The 27,626-nt window shown below is 61.5% G+C and overlaps 6 protein-coding genes and 1 long non-coding RNA gene across 16 annotated transcripts; 5 read left to right on the forward strand and 2 right to left on the reverse strand.

Annotated features, from left to right (window-relative positions):
* Positions 1-645: 645 nt before the first annotated feature.
* On the forward strand, positions 646-1,802 carry SYCN (syncollin). Its single transcript, XM_041712453.2, has one exon. It carries the CDS (start codon positions 683-685, stop codon positions 1,088-1,090), a length of 408 nt encoding a protein of 135 aa, XP_041568387.2. The 5' UTR covers positions 646-682; the 3' UTR covers positions 1,091-1,802.
* Positions 1,803-1,879: 77 nt separating this feature from the next.
* Positions 1,880-10,840, reverse strand: PAK4 (p21 (RAC1) activated kinase 4). Of its 4 annotated transcripts, XM_072920828.1 has the most exons (11): positions 10,752-10,806; positions 10,401-10,461; positions 8,385-9,194; positions 6,343-6,559; positions 4,942-5,460; positions 4,019-4,411; positions 3,687-3,820; positions 3,477-3,603; positions 3,268-3,393; positions 2,724-2,858; positions 1,880-2,648 (listed from the first exon to the last, which is right to left on the reverse strand). In XM_072920828.1, the coding sequence occupies exons 4-11, from the start codon at positions 6,541-6,543 to the stop codon at positions 2,493-2,495; spliced, it is 1,791 nt and encodes a 596-aa protein (XP_072776929.1). In that variant the 5' UTR covers positions 6,544-6,559; positions 8,385-9,194; positions 10,401-10,461; positions 10,752-10,806; the 3' UTR covers positions 1,880-2,492. The 4 variants fall into 4 exon arrangements, with proteins under 4 accessions (XP_072776929.1, XP_072776927.1, XP_072776926.1 ...); XM_072920826.1 differs by lacking the exon at positions 8,385-9,194 and having other exon boundaries at positions 10,752-10,840; XM_072920825.1 differs by lacking the exons at positions 8,385-9,194; positions 10,401-10,461; positions 10,752-10,806 and having other exon boundaries at positions 6,343-7,155.
* On the forward strand, positions 7,074-7,884 carry LOC140681282 (uncharacterized). The gene is made up of 2 exons (XR_012052496.1): positions 7,074-7,164; positions 7,445-7,884. It is a non-coding gene; the product is annotated as an uncharacterized lncRNA (long non-coding RNA).
* A 20-nt stretch (positions 10,841-10,860) lies between the features above and the next one.
* Positions 10,861-11,930, forward strand: MRPS12 (mitochondrial ribosomal protein S12). The gene is made up of 3 exons (XM_030262622.4): positions 10,861-11,125; positions 11,225-11,281; positions 11,362-11,930. The coding sequence occupies exons 1-3, from the start codon at positions 10,876-10,878 to the stop codon at positions 11,742-11,744; spliced, it is 690 nt and encodes a 229-aa protein (XP_030118482.2). The 5' UTR covers positions 10,861-10,875; the 3' UTR covers positions 11,745-11,930.
* Positions 11,931-12,377: 447 nt separating this feature from the next.
* SARS2 (seryl-tRNA synthetase 2, mitochondrial) lies at positions 12,378-16,801 on the forward strand. 4 transcript variants are annotated; one of them, XM_041712449.2, is made up of 16 exons: positions 12,379-12,664; positions 12,754-12,849; positions 13,386-13,415; positions 13,489-13,629; positions 13,925-13,979; positions 14,135-14,198; positions 14,312-14,417; positions 14,924-14,971; positions 15,048-15,156; positions 15,324-15,369; positions 15,492-15,564; positions 15,645-15,757; positions 15,850-15,943; positions 16,214-16,306; positions 16,387-16,452; positions 16,537-16,801. In XM_041712449.2, the coding sequence occupies exons 1-16, from the start codon at positions 12,398-12,400 to the stop codon at positions 16,675-16,677; spliced, it is 1,542 nt and encodes a 513-aa protein (XP_041568383.2). In that variant the 5' UTR covers positions 12,379-12,397; the 3' UTR covers positions 16,678-16,801. The 4 variants fall into 4 exon arrangements, with proteins under 4 accessions (XP_072776930.1, XP_041568383.2, XP_041568382.2 ...); XM_041712448.2 differs by having other exon boundaries at positions 12,380-12,664; positions 15,477-15,564; XM_041712450.2 differs by having other exon boundaries at positions 12,525-12,664; positions 14,284-14,417; positions 15,477-15,564.
* A 136-nt stretch (positions 16,802-16,937) lies between these two features.
* Positions 16,938-19,573, reverse strand: NFKBIB (NFKB inhibitor beta). Its single transcript, XM_041712451.2, has 6 exons — positions 19,315-19,573; positions 18,714-18,819; positions 17,975-18,191; positions 17,642-17,730; positions 17,287-17,544; positions 16,938-17,146 (listed from the first exon to the last, which is right to left on the reverse strand). Exons 1-6 carry the CDS (start codon positions 19,518-19,520, stop codon positions 17,099-17,101), a joined length of 924 nt encoding a protein of 307 aa, XP_041568385.2. The 5' UTR covers positions 19,521-19,573; the 3' UTR covers positions 16,938-17,098.
* A 68-nt stretch (positions 19,574-19,641) lies between these two features.
* SIRT2 (sirtuin 2) lies at positions 19,642-26,266 on the forward strand. 4 transcript variants are annotated; one of them, XM_041712452.2, is made up of 15 exons: positions 19,648-19,857; positions 20,075-20,114; positions 20,442-20,558; positions 21,044-21,085; positions 21,167-21,273; positions 21,358-21,414; positions 21,502-21,570; positions 21,658-21,787; positions 21,918-21,977; positions 22,060-22,115; positions 22,246-22,322; positions 22,657-22,708; positions 22,792-22,856; positions 23,115-23,181; positions 23,279-23,920. In XM_041712452.2, the coding sequence occupies exons 1-15, from the start codon at positions 19,699-19,701 to the stop codon at positions 23,546-23,548; spliced, it is 1,368 nt and encodes a 455-aa protein (XP_041568386.2). In that variant the 5' UTR covers positions 19,648-19,698; the 3' UTR covers positions 23,549-23,920. The 4 variants fall into 4 exon arrangements, with proteins under 4 accessions (XP_072776932.1, XP_072776931.1, XP_041568386.2 ...); XM_072920832.1 differs by lacking the exon at positions 19,648-19,857 and adding an exon at positions 19,904-19,924; XM_072920831.1 differs by lacking the exons at positions 23,115-23,181; positions 23,279-23,920 and adding an exon at positions 26,102-26,266 and having other exon boundaries at positions 19,642-19,857.
* Positions 26,267-27,626: the final 1,360 nt, after the last annotated feature.

A 27,626-nucleotide genomic window follows, 5' to 3' on the forward strand; every position in this document is an offset into this window, starting at 1 on the left:
AGGGGCGGAGCACACCAGCAAAAGCCCCGGCTAATTATGCCCTCATTTGCATACAGAGCACCTGGGCCCCAGCCTGGCCTTGGGTCCTCCCTGCTTCCCAAGGCCGCAGCGAGGTTGGGGGGCCCGGGGGGGGTCACCTGTGTCCCTTCCCATGAGGGCGGGCTGCAGACCCGGGGGGGTCACCTGTGTCCCTTCCCATGGGGGCGGGCTGCAGACCCGGGGGGGTCACCTGTGTCCCTTCCCATGGGGGGGGGCTGCAGACCCGGGAGGGGTCACCTGTGTCCCTTCCCATGGGGGAGGGCTGCAGACCCGGGACCCCCACACCTGTGTCCCTATGGGGGGGGGGGCTGCAGACCCGGGACCCCCACACCTGTGTCCCCATGGGGGGGGCTGCAGACCCGGGACCCCCACACCTGTGTCCCCATGGTGGGGGGGGCTGCAGACCCGGGACCCCCACACCTGTGTCCCTTCCCATGGTGGGGGGGGCTGCAGACCCGGGACCCGCCCAGACCTGTGTCCCCATGGTGGGGGGGGGCTGCAGACCCGGGACCCCCACACCTGTGTCCCTTCCTGGGGCGCTGCCACACACCTGAGTCCCCTCCCAGGCGGCCCTGCCCGGTGGCCTTGGGCTGGGCTATAACTGCGCGGCGAAGGCCCCGGCGCGGCCCGGGAGGTGACAGCCATGGCGTCGGCGCTGCTGGTGCTGCTGGTGGCCGCGGTGGCCGCGCTGGGCCGGGGGGTGCAGGCCCAATGCCCCACGGCGGCGGACCTGCGCCCCGACAACGGCACGCAGCTGTGCGCGCTGCTCTACGCTGACAACAGCCCCTACTACGACCAGTGCTGCGCCGGCGACGCGCTGGAGGTGCTGCCGGGCAGCGACATGCCCTACATGCCCCGTGGGTGGTCCGCCCACGCCTCCTCCCTCGTGGTGGGCACCAGGTGCGAGCTCACCGTGTGGTCGCGCCGGGCCAAGGGCGGCAACTCGCAGCACTTCGGCGCGGGCGCGGTGCCGCGGCTGCAGGAGGTGCGCCGGGGGCTCTTCGGGGACTGGAACAACGCCATCCGGGCCCTCTACTGCACCTGCAAGTGAGCGGCAGCGCGGGGCGGCGCGGCGGCGGGAGCGGGGCTGAGGGCGGGCAGCGGGATGTGCCGCGAGGCAACGCGGGGCAACGTGAGCCAGTGTGGGCCGGCACGGGTCAACGCGAGCCAGCACGGGTCAACGTGAGCCGGCACGGCTCAAGGTGAGCTGGCGCGGGTCAATGCGAGCCGGTGCGGGTCAACGTGAGCCAGCGCGGGTCAACGCCACCCAGCACGGGTCAACGTGAGCCAGCACGGGTCAACGTGAGCCAGCGCAGGTCAACATGAGCCAGCGTGGGTCAAGGTGAGCCGGCACGGGTCAGCGCGAGCCAGCGCGGGTCAAGGTGAGCCAGCGCAGGTCAAGGTGAGCTGGCGCGGGTCAACGCAAGCCGGCGCAGGTCAACGTGAACCAGCACGGGTCAACGCGAGCCAGCACGCGTCGCTGTGCATCATCGCGGGCCAAGAGCAGCCAGCGTGGCTCACCTGACCCAACGTGGGCCGAACCAACCCCGAGCTGGCTGCGAGGTGCCGACGTGAGCCAAGCTGAGCCGCCACAAGCCAGCGCGGGCCAAGCCAAGCCAACGCGCAGCAGCACTGGCCAAGATTCACCATCGGGGCCAAGCCAAGCCGAGCCGAGCCAACGTGAGCCCAAGACCCCGCATGTGCCGTGGGCCACCGCAGCCCCCCGCCCCCTGTGCAGCCAATAAAGCCCTGAGGCAGCATCAGCTCCTGCCTGGGGGTCCTTTATTGGGGGGGTCCCCGTGCCCCCCGCCCCCCAAAGAACCACACAGCACACGGGGGGTCCAAAAGGACACGTGTAATTTGCGGGGGACCCCGTGTCCCCCCGAGGCCCCCCCATCCCACGCGGTACAAAACCCGACCATATAAATATCGCTTTGTTAAAAAACAAAACACCCCCGGGGGAGGCAGGGGGGAGTTCCGGGGGGAAGGAACCAACAACAACAAAAAGAAAAAAAAACCCCAAAATCAACAAAAACAGGCGAGGGAGGCCCAGGGGGGGACGCACCCCGAATCAGTAGTGTGGTGTGGTGGGGAGAGGTGGGGCTGTAGTTTTGGGGACCCCCTCGCATGGAGATCTAGGGGGGGGCAGACCCCAGTGCCCGAAGGGGGTAGAAAACAGAGGGCTGAAAAAAAAACAAAAAAAGGGGGAAATGCCCCAAATGGGTCCCAAAGGCAGCAGGGACCAGGATGAGCTCGTGCATCCCCAAATCTCTGGGATGACAGCCACCCCCCCTTTCCCCCCCAAAATCTCTGCTGTGGGCTCCCCAGCTCAGTAGTACAGGTCGGGGGGCCGGTGTCCCTCAGGAACATCCCAGTCCCGCTCCAGTTTGGGGGTGCTGCTGAGGAGGAGGAGCAGGAGGGGGCCGGGGGTCTCCCCCGGGGCAGGGGGGCTCTCACCGCAGCCGGTGCTGCCGCATGAGGGGCACGATGCAGGCGGGGGGGCCCGCAACACCCAGGAAGGGGTGGCGGAGCAGCTCCGGGGCGCTCGCCCGCTGCGCTGGGTCCCGCACCAGCATCCGCTCCAGGAACCCCTTCAGGGATGGGGACACCTGGGGGGACGAGAGGGGCGTGTGAAACACCCCCTGGGACTCCCCAGAAACGGGGGGGGGCTCCCCCAGAGTTACCTTGTGGCCGTTCTTGAGCCGGGGGGGAAGATTGTCCCGGATCAGCTTCATGGCTTTGAGGGGGGGCTCGTTGAAATAAGGGGGTTCCCCATCCACCATCTCGATGACCATCACCCCCAGAGACCAGATGTCCACCTGGGGGGGGGATGGTCACCCCAAAAATGAGGAGGGGGTTGGGGGGAGCCCCTCAAACCCACTCCATGCCCCTCCTCCCAAATATACAGCATCCAGGATGGAGGGGTCGGGAGGGGAGGCCACTTGGAGCCCTTCAAACATATGCTGGGTACCCCCAAACCCACCCTGGGCAACCCTAAACCCACCCTAAATCCACCCTACGCTCCCCAAACTCACCCTGGGCAACCCTAAACCCATCCTGGGCACCCTCAAACCCATCCCAACCTCCCCACAAGACACCTCAAGGTGGCAGGGAAAGCAGATGAGCTTGGGGGCCCACATGCCCACGCCAAACCCCCCAAAAACCCACCCTGAACACCCCCTAATGACCCCCAGGACCCCCTAAACTCCCCCGAGCCCACTGACCCACCTCTGGGCCGTAGGGCAGGCGTGAGATGAGCTCGGGGGCCATCCAGTAAGGAGTCCCCACCAGGGACTTGCGCCGTGGCACGTCCTTGTTCACTTGGGCGCAGAAGCCGAAATCTGAGAGCTTCACCTGCCAGTGGGGCCGGGCTCAGGGTCAGGGTGGGATCCCAAAGGATCGGGGGGAGGTCTGGGGGGATTTCTGGGTGTTCCTACCCGCCCATCATGCGTGAGGAGGATGGAGTCGCTCTTGATGTCGCGGTGGATGACGCCCTGGGCGTGCAGCACGGCGAGCGCCCGCAGCACCGAGCGGCACACGGCCGCGATCTGCTCCTCCGACATCCTGGGGACGGCACCCTGTCACCACCCTGCCACCACCACCCTGTCACCTCTGCCCCCCCCGCAACCCCCGCCCCCCGAGGTCACCTGGTGTGGGTGACGATGTCAGTCAGCGCGCCGCCCTCCAGGAACTCCATAACCACCCAGAGCTCGTCGCCCACCAGGTAACTGTTGTACATCTCCACCACGTTCTCGTGCTGGTGGTCCCGCATGATCACCACCTGGGACGAGGGGGAACACGGGGATGGGAGCCTGGGACTGTCCCCAGGGTATCGGGAAGTCCCTAGTGGGTCACCAAGAGGCCTTGGAGGGGCTTTGAGGGGCTCTGAGGGATCCAAGGCATTCCTGAGGGCCTCCGAATTCCCTCCCTGAGGGTCCCCAAGGCTCTCAAGGGGTCTCCAGGGCTGCCCCCCCCTCACCTCGTTGAAGAGCAGCTCCCGCCGCTGCTGCTTGCGCAGGTCCATCTTTTTGACGGCCACCAGCTTGCCGGAGCCGCGCACGGTGGCGATGCAGACGATGCCCGTGGAGCCCTCGCCGATCTTGATAAAGTTGTCCAGGTACGTGCGGGGGTCGCCGGGGTCCACCACCATCTGCAGCGCCGCCCGGAACTGCTCGTGGGACACGCGCTGGGGCCCCGCCGCCGGGGCGGGCGCGGGGCCGGGGGGCCGCGGGGCCGGGGGCTCTGCGGCCGGGGGAGGCGGCTCCGGGGCTTTGGGGCGTGGGGGGCCGGGGGCGTGGGAGGCACCGGGAGCGCCGGCGGGGACCGGCCCGTTGGGGGTCCCCTCCTGCGGGCGTCCCGGGTGGTGCTCGGCCTGTGGGAACAGGGGAGAGGGGTGTCAGCCCCTGGAATTCCCGTGGGAATGTCGGGGGCCAGCGCTGGGGCCTCCGGGCACAGGCCAGAGGGAAGGAGCAAGAGGAAGAGATGCCGGAGCCACAGATGCAGCACCTGGGACCAGATTCTGACTGGGACAAGGGAAGCTGCGAGGAAGAGGAGCAGAGGAGCTGCTTCCAAGGAGGAAGAGAAGAGGCAGAGCAAGGAAGAAGAAACTGTTTTGGTGCCAAGGACGCAGCACCGGCAAGGGAGGTGGTGGCCCCCCGCACATCCCGATTCCGGGGAGCTGCGAGGAAGAGGAGCAGCTTCTGAGGAAGAACGTGGCAAGCACAGTGAGGAGGAGGAAGAAGAAAAAGAAGAAGAGGAATTAACTGGGGAAGGAAGCTGCTGCTGATCCCAGCGGAGCACAGGAAGCCGTGAGGAAGAGGAGCAGAGAACCCACTCTGGAAGAGGAAGGAGAGCAGGAGGAGGAAGAGGAGGATGAGGAGAGGCCTGGGGACACCCCTTTACCTGGGCACTGCCCCCCCGGCTGGGGTCGGTGTCAGCGCGGGGATAGGTGTGGAAGGGGCGTCCGGGCGCCGTCTTCAGTCCCGCTCCGGGAGCGCCGGGAATGTCGGGGGGCCGCAGGTCGGGCCCCGAGAGCGGGCGCTGCTCGCGGGGTGGGGGCCGGGGGGGCCCCTCTCCGGCTGAGCTGGATTTGGGGCGGCCCCCGGGGGGGTGGGGCTGAGGGTGAGGGTTGGGGGGCTCCCGCCCGGCCGCAGCTTTGGGCTCCTCCCGCTGCCGGGACTGCGGGGGGCTCGGCTCGGGGTCCCTGCGGCGGCTCTTGCCGGGCTCCGGGCGGGAGCGGGGGGGCCCCGGGGCCAGGCCGTTCTCCGGGGGGTACCGGGAGGGGCAGGGGGGGCTGTCCTGGCGCAGGGAGTTGGAGCGGGACACGGACACGGCCGCCAGCTCGTCCAGGAGCCATGCCAGGGTCCTGTCCCGGCCCCCGGGGGTCCCATCTCGGGTGCCTTTGGAGCCACGTACGATGGGCTGCGGGAAGGGGGAAACACATGGGGGAAACGGGGGAAAAAAGGAAAAAAAAAACAACAGAAAGATGACATGGAATGGCTGCAGGAAGATGGCAGGGGAGGCAGAGGGGAGGGGGTTTGGTTTGGCTGGGGTGTCCCTCCGGGAAGAGTCCCAGAGCCCCAGACGATCCTGTGTGCTCCCCAGGGATTGGGGTCTAGCCTCGCTGGGAGGGTCCCAAAATATTGGGGGGGCATCAGAACTGAGGTGGGAATGGGTGGATGTGGCAATGGGGGGGATGTGGGAATATGGGGGACTTTAACAACTGGGGACACACACAATGGGGAAGAGATCCGGTGGCAATGACTCCGAGTTCCCAAGGGGTGGGCTGGCTCCAGGTGTGGGGAAGAGTCTCAGCACACCTATCCTGGGGGACCCTGCCCCAAGACCCCCCCAATTCCTCCCAGTTTGACCCCCAAAGAGCATCCAGGACTCCAAGACCCCAAATTCCCCCAAACCCAGCCCAGCGACTGAATGAGCCCCCACCTCCCCCTCCCTGACCCACGATCCCAAAAGCCCCTGGTCCATGACTCCCCTAAATTGTCTTTTTGGGAGGTAGGAAAGGCAGGGGGACCCAGCTCCCACCTCCCTGACCCCCCGATTCCTCCCAGTTTGGCTTTTAGAGCCCCAAGAGCAGCTGGCAACCCCCTACCTGCTCCACAACCCCTGAACATCAAACAACCCCAAAATCCCCGTGCTCCCAGACTCCCAAACTGCACCCAGCCCAGCCCCAAAGAGCACCCAGAACCCTGTTACCTCCTCCAAGACCCCAAACCCAGAATGGCCACGCTCTCCCCGCCCCACATCTCCCCCCGAATTCCGACGCTCGCTCCCGGTTCCCCGCACCTTGTGGGCCCCACGGATGGCGGTGATGCAGGCGGGGTCCACGAGGGGCTTGGGGCGGCGGGCGGACTCCTCGAGCAGCCCCTGCCACTGGCGGGGCAGCCCCGTGAAGCGCTGCTCCGAGGCGTCGTACCCCGTGTGCACCCGGTGCTCGAAGTTGGACGGCGCCGAGATCTCCACCCGCTTCTTCTTCTTGGAGAACATGGCCCGGGACGCGCTCCTGGAAACGGGATTGGGGCCCAGAACCCCGGGGTTAGGGGGAGAGAAGCGGGGGCTGGCACCAGGAATGGCAACAGCCCCCGAAATCCAGCCCTGGCAACGGGAGCCGCCCCTGGAATCCGGGGTCACAACGGGGAATGTCCCCGGGAACGGGATTGGCGCCCAAATCCTGCCGTGGGAACGGAATGGAAACGTTGTTGGGATGAAACGCCTTGGGATGGATGGGATCAGACACGAAAATCCCACTGTTGGAATGGTTTTTATCCACTCCCCTCCAACATCTCCCACTTTTATCCAGTTACTCCCCATTTTTCCCCCAAGTCCAAGCTTGGAAACACCAGGGGCACCAGAAATTCCCACCGGGAAATGGGAGTAATCCATTAACCCAACCAGAACCACCCAAAAAGCCACAAAAAAATCTGCTTTTCCTGGGATCCCAGCGCCAGGATCAGTGCTCTGGGGCAGGATCCGAGAGTTTGGCTGATTTCCATATTTTTCTGCCGTTTCCAGGCCAAGAACAAACTGAGCTGGGAAGGTTTTGGTAACGTGATCCCAGTGGGGGCATGAATCCCTCTGGGAATGGCCCCAAAATCCCATGGATCTCAGGTGGGTCCATTTTCCCCACTTTCACTGCTTTTCTCAGTGGCAATTTCCCCATTTCCTCCTACTTTTCTTCAGCTCCTCGGCTCAATCCCATTTTCCAGACTCCAGAATCCCACTGCTTCCAAGGTTTTCTCACTGTTTTTCCCAATCTTTGTGGTTTTCTCCTTTAATCAATGATCCATCATGAAGCTTTTCTCCTCTTCCACTCCGACTCCAGCCAAAAACGGTCGGAATTCTGTATATTTTCCATTTTCCCTGCTCATCCCTCCTTCCACCTCCCTAGGACGCTGCTGGGATCCTCTCCGGATTGCAAAATCCCACTTCCGGATGGAAAATTCTCCTGGTTTGGGGAAATCGACACTGAATTTTGAGTGGAGGATTAAATTCTGCTGCATTTGGGCTTTTCCCATTGCGAGTTCCATGGGAAATATCCGAGGATGGTCCAGGTCAGCCAGGATGTCAGGGAGGTGCAGGATCTGGTGCGTCTGGACACCAAATCCACAGGATTTCACCCCAAAACCCCTCTCGTTTTCAGATGGTTGGGGGAAAAACCAGCAGCACTTGGCAGAGGCAGAGACGTCCAGAAGAATTCCAGAGGGATTGATGAGGGCCAGGAGGGGTGAACTTATTCCTCAGCCCTTCCCAGGTCGCATTCCTGGGATCCCAGCGGGGTTTAATTAGTTACCAATTAACAAGGAACTGAATACACACTGGGCGGAATAATCTCATGTTTTTCCTAAAATTCCCAACAAAATCCCACAAATTCCCTCCAATCAATGACATTTAGGCTGTGTCCTGGTGGGAATCATGCTGGCAGCTTTGAGATGAAAAAGAAAGGGAAAAGTAAATGGAAAAAAATGGGCACAGAGGCACTTCACGCCTCTCCATAAAGCCCAAATCCAGGAAAATCAGATGTTACTGGGCAGGAGAGCGTCCAGGACGGGACTGAAATGGGATTTTCAGCAAACTTCAGGATTTTTACACTGGAGCTGGTTGAATTTCAGGAAAACAAATGCCCAGCGTGGCACCACAGCATTCCAGACACAGAGTTTGGCTTCATCCCGCTTCCCAAATTCCAGTATTTCCATTTTTCCTCCCCTGTATGGAGCTGGTCCATCCATCCCATCTCTCCTCTTTTTGCCCCAAACTGCTCCATTTTCCCCCAGGATGAGCTGGGCTTGGAGCCTTCCCTTTGGGAAAATTCCACCAGAAGAAAAACTTACCTCGTATTCCCACCGCTTATTCCTGGATTTTTTTTTTTTTCTCCTCTAAAGTTCCCTGAATCCCAAACTCATGCTGGGCTTGATGCTTTTGGGAAGAAGAGAGAAGAGCCAAAGTCTCTGTTGGAAAATCCCTGAGCCGGATTTCTCCTCTTGGGGAATTATTTTCCTGCTGTCAGCCAGAACAGGAAGAGACTCCAAACCCTCCAAATCCACATCTTCCATGAAAAATTTCCAAACTTCCACCTCCGGGCCCCCCCACCCCGGCGGGAATTCGGGATCCTCGGGAAAGCAGAAACAGGGACAGAGCAAAGCGTCCCAAAAACTCCCGGAATTCCGTCGGAATGGGTGAAAGCGCGTTTTCCTGATCCGCAAGGGCGATCCCGATGATCCCTGGAGCTCCAGAATCCCAGATCCTGCTGGGAGCAGGTCGGGGCTGCTCCGAGGGGTTGTTTTCCTTAAAAAAAAAAAAATAAACCGGAGCGGGAAGCGGCGCCGGGCGGTCCCGAACGGTATTCCAGGTGGGAATCCCGGGATTCGAGCCCCTGGGTTGGAATGCCGGGATAACCCGCAAAGGGGTCACGATCCCGGGAAAGCGAGGCCGGCCGGGAAAGGCGAGTTGGACTGGCCCAGCTGGATCTGCCGGAGGAGGAGGAGGAAGAGGAGGAGGAGGAGGAGGAGGAAGAGGAGGAGAAGTGTCGGCTTTTGCTCAGAGGAATCCCGGAATTCCAGGAATCTGGCGACCCACAAGGAACCTCCAAAGCTCAGGCGAACAGGAAAAAATCCGGGAAGGGACCCGGGAGATGCGAACTCCTGGGAAAAGGGAACGGAGCGCTCAAAGCTTCCGTGACCACCGGGAAAACCAGGATGGGAGGGAAGGGGGAGAGCAGGGAAAGGAGGAAGGAGTGGGAAAAGGAGAAGCAGGGAAGGAGAGAAGAAGGGGGAAAGTGTAAAAGAAAGAGGAAAAAGAGGAATTCTGGCGGAATTCAGCTCTTTTCCTGCAGCAGGAAGTTTCCCCGGAGCTGGAAGTGCAGGGAGAGGGAGGGAGGAACGTCGGGAATCTCCGGCTCGGGGGCAAAGGAAGGGCCAATTAACAACGATCCAATTAATCAGTAACGATCCCGTCCATCCATAATGATCCAGGTCACCAAAATCCAGGAAAATCCCTCCTGGGGCTGGTTCGGGAGCACCTCCAGAAAACCCAGACATTCCTCCCAGGGCTCCAGGGAACCCAGGGTTTATCCCACGGGAAACGAACAAATTAAAAGATTAATTAAAGCCACGGGCAGGAATATCCTTGGAATTTCCTCCTGGAAACTCCGGAGAAATTCCTGCTTGTCCTGCAGCTGTTAATGAGATGTTGGTGTCCAAATTCCCATCTTTTAGCCCCAAACCCAGCAGGGAATGGCGGGACGGGGAAGTTTTTGGCCATTTCCAAACGATTGTTGGATCTTTTCCACATCTGGATACTTCCCATAAACCAAGTTTCCACTTATTTCCAAGCCGACCGCTGGTCAATCCCTCTATCTCACCATTGCTTATTTGAAAATTCACTAAATTACAGGGAAAATGCAACGAAAGCACAAATCCAGAGGCTTGTTTGGATTTTTTTTCTCCTTTTCAGTTGAGGAATGCTGACAGTAACACCACAAAAAAACAGTGGGGATGGCAATTCCCTTCCCACTGGGCCAAAATTGGGGGAAACGCTGTTTTTGGGGGAGTTAGGGCATTTCATTTTAGGGGAAACACTGTTTTTGAGGAGTTTTAGGCCGTTTAATTTTAGGAGACACACTGTTTTTGGGGAGTTAGGGCATTTCATTTTAGGGGAAATGCTGTTTTTGAGGAGTTAGGGCATTTCTGAGGAATTCCAGTGCCCCTCTGCCTTGGAGTTCCTGATCCAAATCCACAGGAAAAAAATCCATCGCAGGGCTCTGGGGCTGGCTAGGAGCGTAGGGAGAAGACCCCCAGATCCCCGTGGGATAAGAAATTCGGGGAATTAATTCTGGATTCTCTTCCTACCTTCCGCGAAGGGAAAACTGTCCTGCCTCAGCTCCGCGTTCCAGGTGCTCCGGGAAAAGCGCTGCACGGGAAGAACGGGATTCCCTCAGGAGCAGCCCGGACCTCCCCTTTTGGGGTGTTTTTGGGGCGGGGGGCGGCTGGATCCATATCCCGATGCTCCCCAGGAATTCCAGGCTTTCCCAGCGCTGCTGCTGCCGCCCCTCCAGGGATCTGGGCAGCCTCCAACTGCCCCCAAGCCCACCCCCAGCCACCCTTTTCCATCACCAAGTGACTCCTTGGCCCTGGGGGGGTCTCCAGAGCCCGGATCCCCCCGGAATTCCCGAATCCCTCCCGAGCCCCCTCAGGCCTCACTCGACCGCCGCCGCCATGTTGGGATCCAGCCACATCCGGGTCCTCCCACGCCCGCGTCTCCGCGGCGACAGGCCGCGCCCACGAGTGGCGGGGACACGGGTGGGAGCGGCGTGGCTAGCCAAATATGGGCAAGGAGAGGCGGGTAAGGAGCCATATATGCGCAAAGAGGCGCGGCCTGGGGCGGGGAGAAGCTGAATTCGGGCGTGGAAGCGGCTTTGGGCGGGGTTTTGCGGAGGAGGGGCGCGGCACAACGCGGAAGTTGCTGCTCAGAGGGCGGGTCTCCAGCGACCAGGGCGGCATTAACCAATCACCGCACGAATCGCGGCGACTGGCATCTCCGCTGCCCAATCGCAGCGCGGTGCGCTCGGATCTGGGTAAGATGGCGGCGCCCTGAGGGGAACGTGCGGGCTCCGGTTCCGCCGCTCCCCGGTGCCCTCCCCAGACCGCTCTGACCGTGTCTTCTCCCCTCACAGCCTCGCAGATGTCGCTCCGCGCCGCGCTTCGGGCCGCTGCCTCGCTGGCGCGCTGCAGTGCGTAAATGCCCCTTTCTCCCGCAAAACCCGCCGCCCCCCCCAGCACCCCCTGAGCCCTCTCCGTGTCCCCTCCGCAGCTCCGGGGCTGCTCCTCCCGCCGCCGCCGCCCCGTCCTCCTTCGGCCGGCATGGCCACGCTGAACCAGATGCACCGGCAGGGCCGCCCCGCGCCCCCTCCCCGCAAAGCGGGGCCCACGCTGGGCCGGCCGCAGATCAAGGGCGTGGTGCTGAAGAACCTGATCCGAAAGCCCAAGAAACCCAACTCGGCCAACCGCCGGTGCGTGCGGGTGCGGCTCAGCACCGGCCGTGAGGTGATCGCCTTCGTGCCCGGCGAGGGCCACAACCTGCAGGAGCACCACATGGTGCTGGTGCAGGGCGGGCGCACCCAGGACCTGCCCGGCGTCAAACTCACCGTGGTGCGCGGAAAGTTTGACTGCGCACACGTGCAGGCCAAGAAATGAACGGGGACCGCGGCCTGGGGGTCCCGGGAATGCGCCCGGCCTGGGATGAGGCTCCCCAGGACCCTCAGGGGGAGCCTCAGGTGGGGTGACCCCAAAACCTCCCCAGAATCACCCAAAAGCCAGCCCAAACTCAGGGTCACCCACGCGCTGGCCCTGGGGTTTTTATGGATTAAAATTTGGTGGTGATGTGGGTTGTGGTGTGGAGTCCTGGTGGGGGTACCGGGAAGGGTCATGGTGGAACTGGGAAGGGTCGTGGTGGAACTGGGTAGGGTCGTGGTGGAACTGGGAGGGTTGTGGTGGAACTGGGAGGGTTGTGGTGGAACTGGGAGGGTTGTGGGGGTACTGGAGGCACTCGGAAGGGGCCTTTGGGCAGTGGAAGGAGGCCAGGGGCAATGGGAATAACCTGGAGAGGGATCTGGGGACTTGGGGGGAGGAGTTCAGGGCACCGGGGGGGTCACCGGGGTCACCGGGGTGTCACGGCGGGGGTCACTGGGGTGCCACTGGTGCCACGGGGGGATCACCGGGGGGTCACCGGGGGGGTCACCGGGGTCACCAAACCCGCAGCGCTGCGGGACGGAGGCCGGGGCGGGAGGGGGCGTGGCCAAAGCTGCGGCCTCGCCCCCGCCTCCTCCTGCACGTCACCGGTACCCAAGATGGCGGCGCGCAGGGCGCTGCTGGCGGCGGCGGCGGCGGCGGGCGGGCGGCGCGGGGCCGCGGGGGCCGCTGCCGGCCCGGGTCCCGCTCCCGGTGCCGGTGCCGCTCCCGGTGCCGCTCCCGGTGCCGGTACCGGGCGGAGCCGCCTGTACGAGCACGCGCGGGAGGGGCTGAGCGCGCGGCCGCAGCTGGACGTGACCGCGCTCAGCGAGCGCGACCTGGAGCGGCGGCGCGGGCCGCTGGGGGGCGCTGCGCTGAGGGAGATCGTGAGTGGCGGGAACGGCGGGGGGCGTGGCCTGTGTGGCGAGGCCGGCCCCGCCCACCTGAGCCACGCCCACCCCCCGTTCGCCCTCAGGTACGGACATGGGCGCGGCTGGGGAAGGTCCGCGATGGCATCGCACGGCTGGAGGCGGAGAAGGGGCGCGTGGCCCAGGGGGTCCGCGAGATCATGGTGAGACCCCACCCCAGGAACCCTCAGTCCCGCCTGGGACCCCCAAAGTCCCCGCTGGGACCCCCAAAATCCCCCAACGCCCCACTCAGTCCCTGCTGGGACCCCCAAAGTCCCTCAACGCCCCACTCAGTCCCCCCTGGGACCCCCAAAGTCCCCCCTGAGACCCCCAAAATCCCCCAACGCCCCACTCAGTCCCCGCTGGGACCCCCAAAGTCCCTTCTGGGACCCCCAAAATCCCTCAACGCCCCACTCAGTCCCCCCTGGGACCCCCAAAGTCCCTCAACGCCCCACTCAGTCCCCCCTGGGGCCCCCAAAGTCCCCCCTGGGACCCCCAAAGTCCCCACTGGGACCCTCAAAGTCCCTCAACACCCCACTCAGTCCCCCCTGGGACCCCCAAAGTCCCCACTCGGTCTTCCTTGGAACCCCCCAGGACCCCCTTCCCTTTCCCCCTAACCCACTACATAATCCCCACCCCCCCAGACTCCCTCTCTTCCCCCGAGACCCCCAAGGACCCCAACTCCTTTTTCCCCCCACAGGCCTCCCACGACAAGGCAGCAGCCAAGACGGTAGGAATCAAATTTTGGGGGGGCCCGGGGGGGGTTAGTGGCCCTCCGCGCCCTCACGGTGGCCCTCTGGCAGCACCCGGAATTGGCAGCGCTGCGGGAGCGGGGCCGGAGCCTCCGGGAGCAGCTCCGGGTGCTGGAGGCTGAGGAGTCTGACCTGGAGCAGAGATTTTACCTGGGGGCCCTGCAGCTGCCTAACAGAACCCACCCCGCTGTGGTGAGACCCCAAAAACCTCCCCAAAATCACCCAAAACCCACCCAATCCAACAGAACCCACCCCGCTGTGGTGAGACTCCAAAAACCTCCCCAAAATCACCCAAGACCCAACAGAACCCATCCCACTGTGGTGAGACCCCCAAAAACCTCCCCAAAATCACCCAAAACTCAGCAGAACCCACCCTGCAGTGGTGAGACCCCAAAAATCCCCCTGAAACTCCCCTGACCCCCCCTCTGGCCTGCAGAGTTTTGGGGGGTTCCTGGCGCCCCCAAACTCCCTTTTGTTCCCCCCCCAGCCCGTTGGGGACCAGAGTCAGGCCCGGCTGCTCGAGGTGGTTGGTGAGAAACCAGGTGAGGGGTTTTGGGGGGTCCTGGGGATGGTTTTTGTTGTGGGGGAAGGAGGAGAAGGGTCCCTGGATGGGGAAAGGGTCTGGGGGGGGTGGGTTTGGAGAGCCTGGGGTGACAAAGGTGACAAAGGTGACGGAGGTTCCCCCTCCTGTCCCCAGTGTTTGATTTCAAGCCAAAGGGACACCTGGAGCTGGGGGAGGGGTTGGACATCATCCGGCAAAGGTGAGCGACACCTGGAGGGGGGACACCCCTGTCCCACCTGTGTCCCATGCTCACAGTACCTGTGCGGGGTGGGGGGTGTCCCCAGGTGTCCCACACCTGTCCCACCCGTGCAGGCGCCTGTCCCACGTCTCGGGCCATCGCTCCTATTACCTGAGCGGGGCTGGGGCCCTGCTGCAGCACGCCCTGGTCACCTTCACCTTGCGGAAGCTGCTCAGCAAGGTGGGGGGGACCTGGGGGTCAGCAGGGAGGGTCTGGGATGGTCTGGGGGGATCCAGGGAGGGTCTGGGATGGTCTGGGGGGATCCAGGGAGGCTCTGGAGGGATCTAGGGAGGGTCTGGGATGGTCTGGGGGGATCCAGGGAGGGTCTGGGATGGTCTGGGGGGATCCAGGGAGGGTCTGGGGGGATCTAGTGAGGGTCTGGGATGGTCTGGGGGCCCCCAGGGAGGGTCTGGGATGGTCTGGGGGGATCCAGGGAGGGTCTGGGATGGTCTGGAGGGGTCCAGGGCAGCTCTGGAGGGATCCAGGGAGGGTCTGGGATGGTCTTGGGGGATCCAGGGAGGGTCTGGGATGGTCTGGGGGCCCCCAGGGAGGGTCTGGGATGGTCTGGGGGGATCCCGGTAGGGTCTGGGATGGTCTAGGGGGATCCAGGGAGGGTCTGGGGGTCTCCAGGGAGGTTTGGGGGGCACCCGGGGGGGTCGGAGTCTCACGATCTCCCTTTTTCCCAGGGTTTCCTGCCTATGACGGTGCCAGACCTGCTGCGAGGAGCCATTTTTGTGAGTGACCCCCGAGCCCCATGAGGAACCCCCCTGGCACCTCTGTGGGCCCCGGGTGACCCCCTGTGCCCCCCAGGAGGGCTGTGGGGTCCAGCCCAGCGCTACCCCCTCCCAAGTTTACACCATCGACCCCGCACGCTTCGAGGACCTGTGCCTGGCCGGGACCTCGGAGGTGGGAATTGCAGGTGGGAAATGGGGGAAAATGGGGGGAAACTGGGAAAACTGAGGAAAATATGGGTGAAAATGGGGAGGACATGAGAAAAATCATAAAAATTAGAGAAGAAGACGGAAAAAGGAGAGAAGGAGGGGGGGTCAGAGGATTTGAGGGTCACGCCGTGTCCCCCCCATCCAGGGTATTTCATGGACCATGCGGTGCAGCTGCAGGACCTGCCTGTCAGGTACGGGGGGGCTGTGGACCCCCTCCCCTTCTGGGGGTCCCACCCACCCCAATCCCCTGGGGGGGTCTGGGGTCTTTGGGGGCCCCCTGAGCCACGTCCCCCGCCAGGGTCGTGTGTTCCAGCACCTGCTACCGCACGGAGACCGACACGGGCCGCGAGCCCTGGGGGCTCTACCGCGTCCACCAGTTCACCAAGGTACTGGGAGCACTGGGGGAGCACTGGGGGAGCACTGGGGAGGGAAGGGCGGGGGGCTCACCCTGTGTGCCCCCCTGAAGGTGGAGATGTTCGGGGTGACGGCGGCCGAGCGCGGGACAGAGAGCGAGGAGCTGCTGGACGAGTTCCTGGGGCTCCAGAAGGAGATTTTCTCGGAGCTGGGGCTCCATTACCGGTGAGGGGGATTTGGGATTTTGGGGGGGGGGTGTTCCCCCAATCCGTGGGACTCTGAACTCCCCCCTAACGTTCCCCCCTGGGCCCTGCCAGTGTCCTGGACATGCCCACAGAGGAGTTGGGGCTCCCCGCCTACCGCAAGTTTGACATCGAGGCCTGGATGCCCGGACGAGGCAAATTTGGGGAGGTGAGGTGGTTGTGGGGGTGGGTCTGGGACCCCAATAACGCAGGGAGAGCCCGAATAACTTGAGGAAAACCCTGATAATTCTGGGAGAGCCCCAATGATTTGGGGAGAATCCAAACAATTCTGGGAAAACGCCAAAAATTCAGAGGTGCCCAGGGTGATGCCCCCCACCCTTTATTCTCACCCTTGCTGCCGGATCAGGACCCTCATTTTGGGGGGTCCCTGGAGTGGAGGAGGGGGTGCCCAAAATCTCCTGACCCCTCTCCCCCCCAGATTTCCAGCGCTTCCAACTGCACCGATTACCAGAGCCGGCGGCTGAACATCATGTACAGCGGGGAGGGGGGCCAGCTGAGCCACGCCCACACGGTGGGTGACCTCCAAAATGCTCCCCAAAACCTCTGGGGAGGGGTCTCCAGGCCCTCCCTGACCTCGGGCCCCCCCCTCAGGTGAACGGCACCGCCTGCGCCGTGCCCCGGCTGCTCATCGCGCTCCTCGAGTGCAACCAGCTCCCGGTGAGTGTTTTTGAGGGGGTCCCGGGGGGTCTGGGGGCTCTGGGGGTGGGGCTCACCCTGCCCCGTGTCCCCCCCCACCCCCAGGACGGCCGTGTCCGTGTGCCCCCCGTGCTGCAGCCGCTGGTGGGGCAGGAGGTGCTGGCCCGGCCCCCTGCGCCCCTCCTGCGCTACATCGGCCCCAACCAGCCCGGGGGGGGCCCCCCAAAAATGGGGGAGGGGGCCTGAAGGGAGGGGTCCCCGTGGAGGAGACGGACGTAGCCGGGACGTCGCGGGATGGACGCAGGACGTGTGGGACACCGGACACGCGGTGACAAATCCCGGGAATAAAACCTGGAAATCCTCCTTGGAACAGGTGTGGCCTCTGCTGCAGGGGTGCTCTGGGGACATGCAGGTGTCCCCCATTGTCACACCTGTCTGCTGCGCTCACACAGGTGTCCCCTCCATTGTCACACTGTCTCCTTCCCTCCAGTGCCACAGGTGTGTCCTTTGCTCCGAGCGCAGCCTCTGATTTATTTCCCACCGCTCTCCGCAACCCTTGGGGCTCCCTGGGGATTTTGGGGGGTGGGGGCACATCCTCAGGGGGTCCCCCCAGCTGGGCAGGGGTGGGGGCACCTCCAAGTCCATCCGGGGGGTTCTGGGGGTCCCCTCAGGCTGGGCAGCGCCTGCTGTTGATGACGATGTCGTCGTACTCGTCCTGGGGAGAGAGAGAGGTTGTGGGGGGGCTCGGAAGGGTTTGGGGGCCTTCCTGAGAGGCCCCCCGGGCTACCCCGGGGTTGGGAAATCTCTGGGGCCGGTGTGGCCACCACTGTGGGGCCGGTGTGGCCACGGACTGACCTCGCTGTCCTCGGGCCCGCCCTCGCTGTCGCTGTCGCCGCTGTCGCTGCTGTCGCTGCTCGGGGGGTCGCGGGCCCCGAAGCGGCGCAGGAGCGGGGGCAGGCGGGGGTCGGGGCGGCGGCGGGCGCTGTACAGGGGGGTGAACCCCGAAAACGTGCGGGGGTCCGGCCGTGCCCCGCCCCGCAGCAGGCACTCGGCCACCTCGGGGCTCTGAGCTTCCACGGCCAAGTGCAGGGGGCTGCGGCCACAGCTCGGCTCCTGGGGGAGCACGGTGGGGTCAGGGGGCGGCCAGGACCCCCACTCCCACCCCGTGTTTTGGTTATTTTTGGGGGGTTTTGTTTTTGGGAGCACCCACCGGCTGGTCGGGGTCAGCGCCGGCGCGGAGCAGGAGCTGCACCAGATCCAGGTCCCGGCGCAGGACGGCGATGTGCAGGGGTGTGTAACCTGTGGATGGGGGTCCCCAAAGCACAGCCTGAGCACGTGGGACCCCCCCCAAATCATTCCCCTCCCAACATGCCCTCCAAACAGCGCGACCCCCCCACAAAACGTGTAAATAATTCCAAACGCTGCGTCCCCATCCCCAAAATCACCGGAATTCCCCCCGCCTCAAAACCACGGCGAGCCCAAAGCTACAGGACCCTCCCAAAACCCTTCCCCAGCCCCGAAAACCGCGGCCCCCAGCCCTCACCGTCGTAGTTGACGCTCTCCAGCTGCGCCCGCCGCTCCTCCTCGTCCTTGCCGGGGTCCCCCAGCAGGGCGCGGGCGCAGGCGGGGTGCCCCTCACGGCAGGCCAGGTGCAGCGGGGTGTGCCCGCCGCGCTCCCGCACCGCCGCGCCCGCGCCCGCCGCCCGCAGCCGCCGCACGGCCCCGGCCAGCCCCAGCACCACGGCGATGTGCAGCGCGCTCTGCGGGGAAAACCGGGCTGAACCCCCGCAAAAATATCCCCACAAAACCTGCAGCCTGTCCCCCCAAAAACCTGCAGCCTGTCCCCCCCAAAAACCTGCAGCTCTTCCTCCCCAAAACCTGCAACCCGTCCCCCCCAAAAACCTGCAACCTGTCCCAAAACATCCCCCCAAAAACCTGCAACTCTTCCTCCCCAAAACCTGCAACCCGCCCCCCCCAAAAACCTGCAGCCTGTTCCCCCAAAACCTACAACCTGTCCCAAAACATCCCCCCAAAAACCTGCAGCTCTTCCTCCCCAAAACCTGCAACCTGTCCCCCCAAAGACCTGCAGTCCGTCCCGGGCGCGATGTGCAGAATGCTCTGCGGGGTGCTGGGGTCAAACCCCACCCAAAATTCCCCTCCCACCGTGACCCCAAACCCCCAAATTTCCCCTCAGCTCCTCACCCAGCCCCACCCACGCTGTGGAGACTTGGGGGTGGTCCCAGGACCCCCCCGGGACCCCCCGATTTCCTTCCCTGCCGCACCTGGCCCAGGTCGTTCTGCAGGTCCAGGTAGGGCGAGCGCTCGGTGTGGCGCAGGATGGACTCCAGGAACTCCTCGTGCTCGTGGATCACGGCCAGGTGCAGCGCCCTGCCGGGGGTACGGGCTGGCGGGGGCGTCCCGACACCCCCGGACCAACCGGGGACTCCCCCGACACCCCCGCACCCACCGGGGAGCCCCAAAAATGTGTTTGTGTGTGTGGGGCTGGGGGTCCTGGGCCGTGAGTGGGGGGCACTGAGGGGCGGTCCCGGGGGGCTCGGACGTTACCGAGGGACCCCCGGGGGTACATTGGTCCCGGGGGACTCGGAGGTTACCGGGGGACCCCCGGGGGTACATTGGTCCCGGGGGGCTCGGACGTTACCGAGGGACCCCCGGGGGGCTCGGACGTTACCGGGGGACCCCCGGGGGTACATTGGTCCCGGGGGGCTCGGACGTTACCGGGGGACCCCCGGCGGTGCGGCGGTCCCGGGGGGATCGCACCGGAGCCCCGGGAAGCGGCAGCACCGTGACCCCCCAACCCCAGGGTGTGCGCGGGGGTCCCGCCCGGACCGGGGGGGGGGTTCCCTCATCCTTCCCCGCCCTCACGTGTCGCCGTCCTCGGTGACGAAGCTCAGGACGTGCCGCAGCCAGGCCGCGGGGTCAGCCAGGGGGTCGGGGGACTCCGCCGCGGGGCTGGCGGGCAGCGGCGGCCCCGGCGGCCCCTCGCCCAGCGAGCCCAGCCCGCTGTCGCACCACTCGTCGCCCTCGGGCCGCTTCGCCTCGCCCGGGGCCGCCGGGGCCGCGGCCGCCATCGCGGGCCGGGGAATCCCCGCCCCGCCGCCTGCCGGGACCCGTAGTCCGCACCCGCGCTTCCGGGTGTCTCAGCCAATCACCACCCCCTATCTAGCCCCGCTCACTCCCCCCCGCCAATCGGAGCGGCCGGGGGTGCACGGGGCACGCCGGGAAGTGTAGTTCGGGCAGGCCGCGCCCATGGCGGACCGGGACGGGACCGGCGGCGGCAGCGGCGGCGGCCCGGGGGATGCGGCTGCCTCTCCTCCCACCCCCGCCAGTGACCCTCCCACCGCCCCCGCAGCCCCCGCAGCTCCCGCTGCCCGCCAGCAGGCGGTGGAGCCGGACGCCGAATCTCCGGTAACGCCCCCGGTGTCCCGTGGGTCCCCACCCCGGTGACCGCCCCCGACAATCCGGTGTCCCCTCGGTGCCCACCCCGCTGTCCCCTCGGTGCCCACCCCGCTGACCCCTCGGTGTCCCCTCGGTGCCCACCCCGCTGTCCCCTCGGTGCCCACCCCGCTGACCCCTCGGTGTCCCCTCGGTGCCCACCCCGCTGACCCCCGCGCTCTCCCCGCAGGTCTCGGACCCCGAGCCGGGCGCTTCGGCCGACGCTGACAGTTGGGTCTGGGGGCGTCGGGGTCCCGCGGGGCCCAGCCTGGGCCTTTGGGGACATTCGGGGCCAGCTGGGGATGTTTTTGGGGACAATGTGGCCCTTTGGAGAGATTTCGGGGCCTTACGGGACATTTGGGGATATTTCTAGGGCAGGGCGGTTGGAATAAGGCATTTGGGGACAATGTGGGTCTTTTGGGGTTGGTTAAGGGATTCTTGGGGACGTTTCTGGGCCTTTTGGGACTTTCAGGGGCATTTGGGGGACGTTTTAGGGGGGTTTTGGGATGAAGGGGTCGCTTCGCCGGCTGTTTGGGGACACTGGGATGTCCCCGCAGTGGAGCTGCTGCGGACGCTCCTGTCCCGGACCCTGGGGCTCGGCGGGGACAAACCGGAGCCGGTGCTGGACGAGCTGAGCCTGCCGGGCGTGAGCCGGTTCCTGAGGAGTGACCGCTGTAGGGACACCGGGAGCGGGAATTTGGAACGGGAATGGGGCTGGGAGTGGAGAGCAGGCCAGTTCCCAAAGGGTGACCGCTATAGGGACACCGGGAGTGGGAATTTGGAACGGGAATGGGGCTGGGAATGGGGTTGGGAGTGGAGAACAGGCCAGTTCCCAAAGGGTGACCGCTGTAGGGACACTGGGAGTGGGAATTTGGAATGGGAATGGGGCTGGGAGTGGAGAACAGGCCAGTTCCCAAAGGGTGACCGCTGTAGGGACACCGGGATCGGGAATTTGGAATGGGAATGGGGCTGGGAATGGGGAGCGGGCTGGCTCCCGCAGGGCGAGTGCTGCAGGGACACCGGGAACAGGGTGTGGAATGGGAGTGGGGCATAGCGGGAACTGCGCGGATTTGGGAGCTCGCTCCGGGGAGGAAGGGGCAGATTTGGGGTTCTTGAGGGCGAATTTGGGGTTCATCCCTTTGTCCCCCCACCCCCCCAGGTAAGAACATCGTGTGCATGGTGGGCGCCGGCATCTCCACCTGTGAGTGTCCTTTGTGGGGGGTCCGGGGGGGGCTCGGGGACACCTGGGGTGGGTTTTGACCCCCCCAACCCCCCCCACCAGCTGCCGGCATCCCGGATTTCCGCTCCCCTGGCACCGGGCTCTACTCCAACCTGCAGAGCTACAACCTCCCCTACCCCGAGGCCATCTTCGAGATCAGGTTCTTCAAGGTATCCCTCCCCCTTTCTTCCCCAAATTCTTTGGAAGGTCCCTGATTTTCTGGGGCCCCCCCTGACCTCCCTGTGCCCCCTCAGAAACACCCAGAGCCCTTTTTCGCCCTCGCCCGCGAGCTCTACCCGGGGCAGTTCAAGGTAAAACACCCCCAAACCTCCCCCCGACCCCCCCCTCCACTCAGGGGGGCCGTGAGACCCTCAGCTGAGCCCTAAATTCGCCCCCAGCCCACCGTGTGTCACTACTTCATGCGGCTGCTGCAGGACAAGGGGCTCTTGCTGCGCTGCTACACCCAGGTGGGACAAGACCCCTCCCCCCCAGCCGGTTTGGGGGGGGTTACAGGGGATTTTGGGGACCCCCTGACCCCCCCCGTGCCCCCCCAGAACATCGACACCCTGGAGAGGGTGGCGGGGCTGGACCCGGAGCTGCTGGTGGAGGCTCACGGCACCTTCTTCACCTCGCACTGCCTGCGGCCCTCATGCCGCCAGCGCTACAGCCTGGCCTGGATGAGGGGTACGGGGGGCTCTGGGGAACCCCCCAAGCGCTGGGGGACCCCCTGGGCTCCCCCATCCCCCCGTACCCTCCCCCAAATGTCCCCGTGCCCCCTTTCCCCACTGAGCTTCTCACTCCTCCTCCTCCCCAGAGCGGATTTTCTCCTCCCTCGTCCCTAAATGCGAGAAGTGCCAGGGCCTGGTGAAACCTGGTGAGTTCTGGGGGAGGGTGGGGTGGGGGGGGGGCTTCACCCCCACCCCCCAATGCACCACTGACCTGCCCCCATCCCCCAGATATCGTGTTTTTTGGGGAGAGCCTCCCCGCGCGCTTCTTCACCCTGCTGGAGTCGGTGAGTGGGAACTGGGGGGTCCCGAATCCCCCCCTCCCTCCCAGCCTGCCTGTGGGGCTGGGGGGAGGTGCTGAGGGAACTTGGGGACCCCCCCCACCACCCCACCAGTGACCCCCCCCTCCCTCACCAGGACTTCGAGAAGGTTGACCTGCTGATCATCATGGGCACCTCGCTGCAGGTCCAGCCCTTTGCCTCCCTCATCAGCAGGTGAGACCCCCCCCAGACCCCCCCAGATACCCTCAACTCCCCAAGACCACCGCCAACGCCCCCAGACCCCCCCCAAACCCCCTAGATACCCCCCAGACCACCCCGAACCACCCCAAACCACCCAGATACCCCCAACTCCCCAAGACCACCCCAAACCCCTCCAACGCCCCCAGACCCCCCCAACCCGCAGCAAACCCCCCCAGACCACCCCTCTGACCCCCCCAAACCCCCCCATACCCCCAACAAACCCCTGCAGACCCCCCCAAACCTCCTCAGACCACCCCTCTGACCCTCTGGACCCTGGGGAGCCCCCTGTGACTGTCCCCTCCCGCAGGGTCCCCACCAACACCCCCAGGCTCCTCATCAACAAGGAGAAGACGGGGCAGGTGAGGCCGGGGGGAGCTTGGGGGGCATCGAGGGGGGCTGGGGGCAGCCGCCTCCCCCTCCTCACCGCCTTTGTCCCCGCCAGGGCGACCCCCTGATGTCCCTGATGGGCTTCGGTGGGATGGACTTCGACTCAGACAAAGCCTACAGGTACGGGCAGGTGGGGGGCTCTGACCCCGCCCCGGGGTTTTGGGAACGCCGCCGCGGCTTTAGAGACCCTCAGAGTGGTTTTGGGAGCCCTACGATTTTTTTGGGGACCCCTGAAGGTGGTTTGGGGTACTTGCGTCAAGGTTTGGGACACCCCAAGGTAGTTTGGGGCCACTCGAGGTAGTTTTGGGCACCCTCGGGGTGATTCCAGGGTTTTGAGGTGCCCACAGACGCGACTTTGGGGTCCCTGTGTCTCCGCAGGGACGTGGCCTGGCTGGGCGACTGCGACAGCGGGTGCCTGGCTCTGGCTGAACTCTTGGGCTGGAAGGTACCCCCCGACACCTTCCCCGACCCGCGAATTTTGGGGGTCCCTCTGCCCCCCAAACCCTTCGGGGACCCCCCTGAACCCCCGTGTCTCCCCTCAGGAGGAGCTCGAGGAGCTGGTGCGGAGGGAACACGCGGCCATCGACGCCAAGGCCGGGGACAGGGATGGGGACCCCCCCCAAAAACACCGGGGGCATGAGGACAAGGACGGGGGGAGCCCCAAAAAGAGCCTGGGGGACAAGGAAAAAACTCAAAGTGACCCCAAGAAGAGCCTGGGGGACAAGGCCAAGGCTGAAAAAGACCCCAAAAAGCCCCAGGGAGACAAGGAAAAAACTCAAAATGACCCAGAAAAGTCACAGGGGGGGCAGTAAGGACCTTCCCCATAGCACAACGGGGACAACCCAAAATTAAATGGTCACAGAGGAGGTTTTGGCTTTCTGTGGTCACTGTGGGGTGGAGGGCCTGGGGCTCTTTCTTTCCTTGAAGGAAGTTAGAGAAAAACAAAATAAAAATACAGGAAATGGGAAAAGTAAGTTAGAAAAGAAGAGGGGGAGGTTGAGGGTACAAAAAGGGTTTTTTCCTCCCCTGAAAAGGGGTGCTACAGCTCCAAAATGTGTTGGAATTCACAGGGAGGGTGTGGGGGGGACGTGTGTGCAAAACACTGAAACCTGTGAAGTTTCTCACTTTTGTATCTACTGAGAAATAGCATTAATTTACATTTAAAAATTGGTTTCCTTATAAAACTCCTGTCTGCTGTGTGATCCCTGTGATTTTGGGATGGGAGGAAGAGTGGCTATGGATCTGTGGGGTTAGAAAATGCCAAGGTGACTTTTTTGGGACGGCAGGTGGGACTCATTGTCCGCCAGCCGCAACTGGCCGGAGCTCGGCTCGCACCTCCAAAATCCCATCATGGAAGCGTGGCTCCTGGAGGGAAGCTGGGATATGGGGGGTGGGAAACGTCCCTTCCTGGGGGAGAGAATTGTCAGAGAATACCCTGAGCTGCCCCCGTGAAGGGCATCGAGTCCAGCTCCCACCCGAGATCCTTTCCACACCCAAACTTTTCCCAAGATCTGTAATTATTTGGGGGGGGGTTAGTTAATTTTATAGAGTATTGGGTTCTCTTGATGGGTTGGTGTAGTGGTAGAGTTTTGTTTGTTTTTTTTTTATAAATGTTCGGGATCTGTTGTACGGTTTGGAGTATAGGAAGTTAGTTGGAGGGTTTTTCTTTCTTTTTAATGGTTTTTGTGTTTTGCTGTGTGGGTTTCTATAGGTTTTTTTTTAATTAATGTTTCATTTTTGTGATGTGATAAGAACTGTTAGTGAAAGGAGTGTAGTGTGGGTTGGTATTGTTGAGAATTGGATGCTGTTTGTTTTGGCATTTTATTTTTAGGAATTGGATTATAACTGCAAAGTTTTAACTATAACTCTAATGAAACAAAACAAATGCATAAATATGAAAATGGGAATATAAAACTTCAATTTTAAATATAAACGGAATACATATAAATAAAACATGTAACATAAATAATGTTATCCATTACTATTAGATAGTATATTGTTTGATATAGAGTATTTTATTTATACAAATACATATAAATATAGATTATAAATATAAACAAATCCATTTAAATATCCATATAGAGATGTATAATTAATACATGTCGATATATAAATATAAATATAAAAATTACAAAACAGTAGGAATCAATACAGTACATAATGCATATTTTACTGTATATGTCTTATTAAAACACATTAGATGCCCTAAATACTATATATCGAAATACAGTACCTCAATATATTGTGATAGAATATATAACTACTTGTAAAAATAAAAAAATATAAATAAAGAAATATTTAAATATAGTTTAAAATAAAGGGGATTTTGTTTTCTATTTGGTAGCAGGTAGGGGTTTTATTATAAAAATTATGAATAAAAATAAAATTAGAAATATTTGTATAGAAATATATCCCACATACGTTAAGATCTATATAAAAATTCAAAGGTGAGTAAATATAAGTATTAGCAGTATGTACGAAATAGAATTTAAATAAAAATTTATCTATCTTGCTACCACAAGGAGGTAAGCCAAGAGCCTCCTGTGGCACCGGATTCTGTATTTGCCACTTTGCTGAAGGGAGCCTGGGAGAGGGGAAGCAGTACCTTCCTGGAGGATGGTGTTCAGACAAAGTGGAGAGACTTGGCTTCCTGGCTCCCCCCACCTGAGCAGCTTTTGTTGGGAGTAAAGCACGTGCTGCTGTACCCGAAATCCACAGTGGAGAACTTCAGCAGCCTAAGAGCAGCATTGTGATAATACTGTTTGGTTTATTTTATGGTAGGAGTTACAAATGACTCGGCTGCTAAAACTTAGGTTCCAGTGCTGTAGCTCTTTTTTCTCTACTCGGCTCCGAGGGTGTGCAGCACCGTACAAAACTGCACCTCATTTGTAAGCAAATGTCAGTTGTTCTGATTATTGAAGCTGGGCTTTATTCAGTTGAATCCCGACTGTGCTGCGCCCAGGTCCTTTCTACAAGTAGCGTACGGGAGCTGGGGGAACCAGAACTGCATATTCCTTGTGATATGTCTGGGATTTTGGGGGGGTTAAATAAAAAGGAGATGCAAAATGAGGGAATTGCTTTTGCATGTAACTATTCTTGTCCTAAAGGAGCCATCAGCTCTGGGCCGAGAGTTGAGTTACAAGTCTGTGTCTTGAAAGAGCTGCAAGCCTTTTAGGGGCTGCAGTTTGTGTCGCGTGGAATGAGGTGCCCTGAGGAAATGTGTGTTGGTAAAGAATAGGAATCTATCGCTAAACTCATTTGGAAAGAAGCCCTCTCTCTATCCACTCCTTTGTACCCAGGAGTGTAGGAAACTGACTGGGGATGGGCAGTAGTTTTGAAAATCATGCCCTTGCCTTTTTCTCTAGGAATGAACCAAGCAAGTGCCCCGAAAGCACCGGAGCAGCTGAAGGGAACAGAAAGGGCTCTCCAGCACCTTTTGCCAGTGTTCTCTGCTGTTCCCCAAAAGGCGTCCAGTCCCGGCAGAGGTGTTTGTCATGCAGCCTGCCAAAATAAAGACCTGTAAAATCCTAGCTCTGCCTTTTGTTTAACGAGTTCTTACTTCCTATTTATGACATCACAGAAAGCAAGGAAAGAATAAATGGGACTGGTTCCCACCATTGCTCTGTGCAGACATTTTTAAAGGTCGCTGTACTTAGGTTCTCTTTTTCCACTCCAAGCTTGACTTTTCCCCTCCTTTTCCGAGGTCTGCTGCTTTGGGTGTCCCAGGGAGGGCAGGGTTCCTCAGCAGGGGTCTTAGGAGTTGGTGCTGATTCTGCTTTTTCCGAAGGTGTAGCAAAGTGTGCTACCAACAGGACTATTTTCTCCAGGGGAAAGCTTTCTCTCAATGACCATCAATGCATGTATGTGTTTTAATTGTGTAACCAGATGGATTAAGAAAAGCCAACACCCGTAGCAGATTTCTGTTTGATCTGTATCTGTGAGAAGTGGGCTGTGTGCTGGAGAGGGAGAGATGCTGTTGGAGGGTGGCAACAGCGGCAGGTGTGAGCTGTGAGAATGAGGAGGGCTCAGAGCAGCCCCAGGTGTGAGCTGTGAGGATGATGAGGGCTCAGAGCAACCCCAGGTGTGAGCTGTGAGGATGATGAGGGCTCAGAGCAGCCCCAGGTGAGAGCTGTGAGGATGATAAAGGCTCAGAGCAGCCCCAGGTGTGAGCTGTGAGGATGATGAGGGCTCAGAGCAGCCCCAGGTGTGAGCTGTAAGGATGATGAGGAGGGCTCAGAGCAGCCCCAGGTGTAAGCTGTAAGGATGATGAGGGCTCAGAGTAGCCCCAGGTGTGAGCTGTGAGGATGATGAGGGCTCAGAGCAGCCCCAGGTGAGAGCTGTAAGGATGATGAGAAGGGGGCGGCTCCTACAGGGGCTGATTTAGAGGGAGTTTTCCTCACATCGCTTTTGCACGGAGCTGCTGGAGAAGAGGAGTTTTTGGGGGGCTCCTGGGGCTGTCTCATGGAGGGACGGTGAGCGCTTTGGAAAGGGTCTGGGGGATCACTTGGATACGTGGAGCATTACTCAAAGGAGGAGCAGAGGGACAAACCTTTGTGCCAAGAAGCAGCAGCCAAACAGGTGAGCCGACGTGCCTTTGTAGTGGGGAATTTTCTCCTTTCCCTTTTGAATTTTGTCTTGCCAGTCACTCCCTGGTGCTCCCAGGAAAAAAAAAAAAAAAAGGAAAAAAAAAAGAAAAAAATTGAGTGTATTGTGGACAAAAGAAATTCATAATGAGGGAAGCAACTCCTCTTCCATTATTGTCCATGATTGAACTGGGAGGGGTTTCCCTTCCCTTGTTTTAAGGGTATTGACTGAAGAAAATCTTGTTTTTTCCATGGTGTTAGGGATGTCACAGGGGAGACAGGGAATCCCTGTGTTCTCTTTTAAATG

Source organism: Taeniopygia guttata, chromosome 34, assembly GCF_048771995.1.
Source record: "Taeniopygia guttata chromosome 34, bTaeGut7.mat, whole genome shotgun sequence".
NCBI classification, from domain to species: domain Eukaryota; kingdom Metazoa; phylum Chordata; class Aves; order Passeriformes; family Estrildidae; genus Taeniopygia; species Taeniopygia guttata.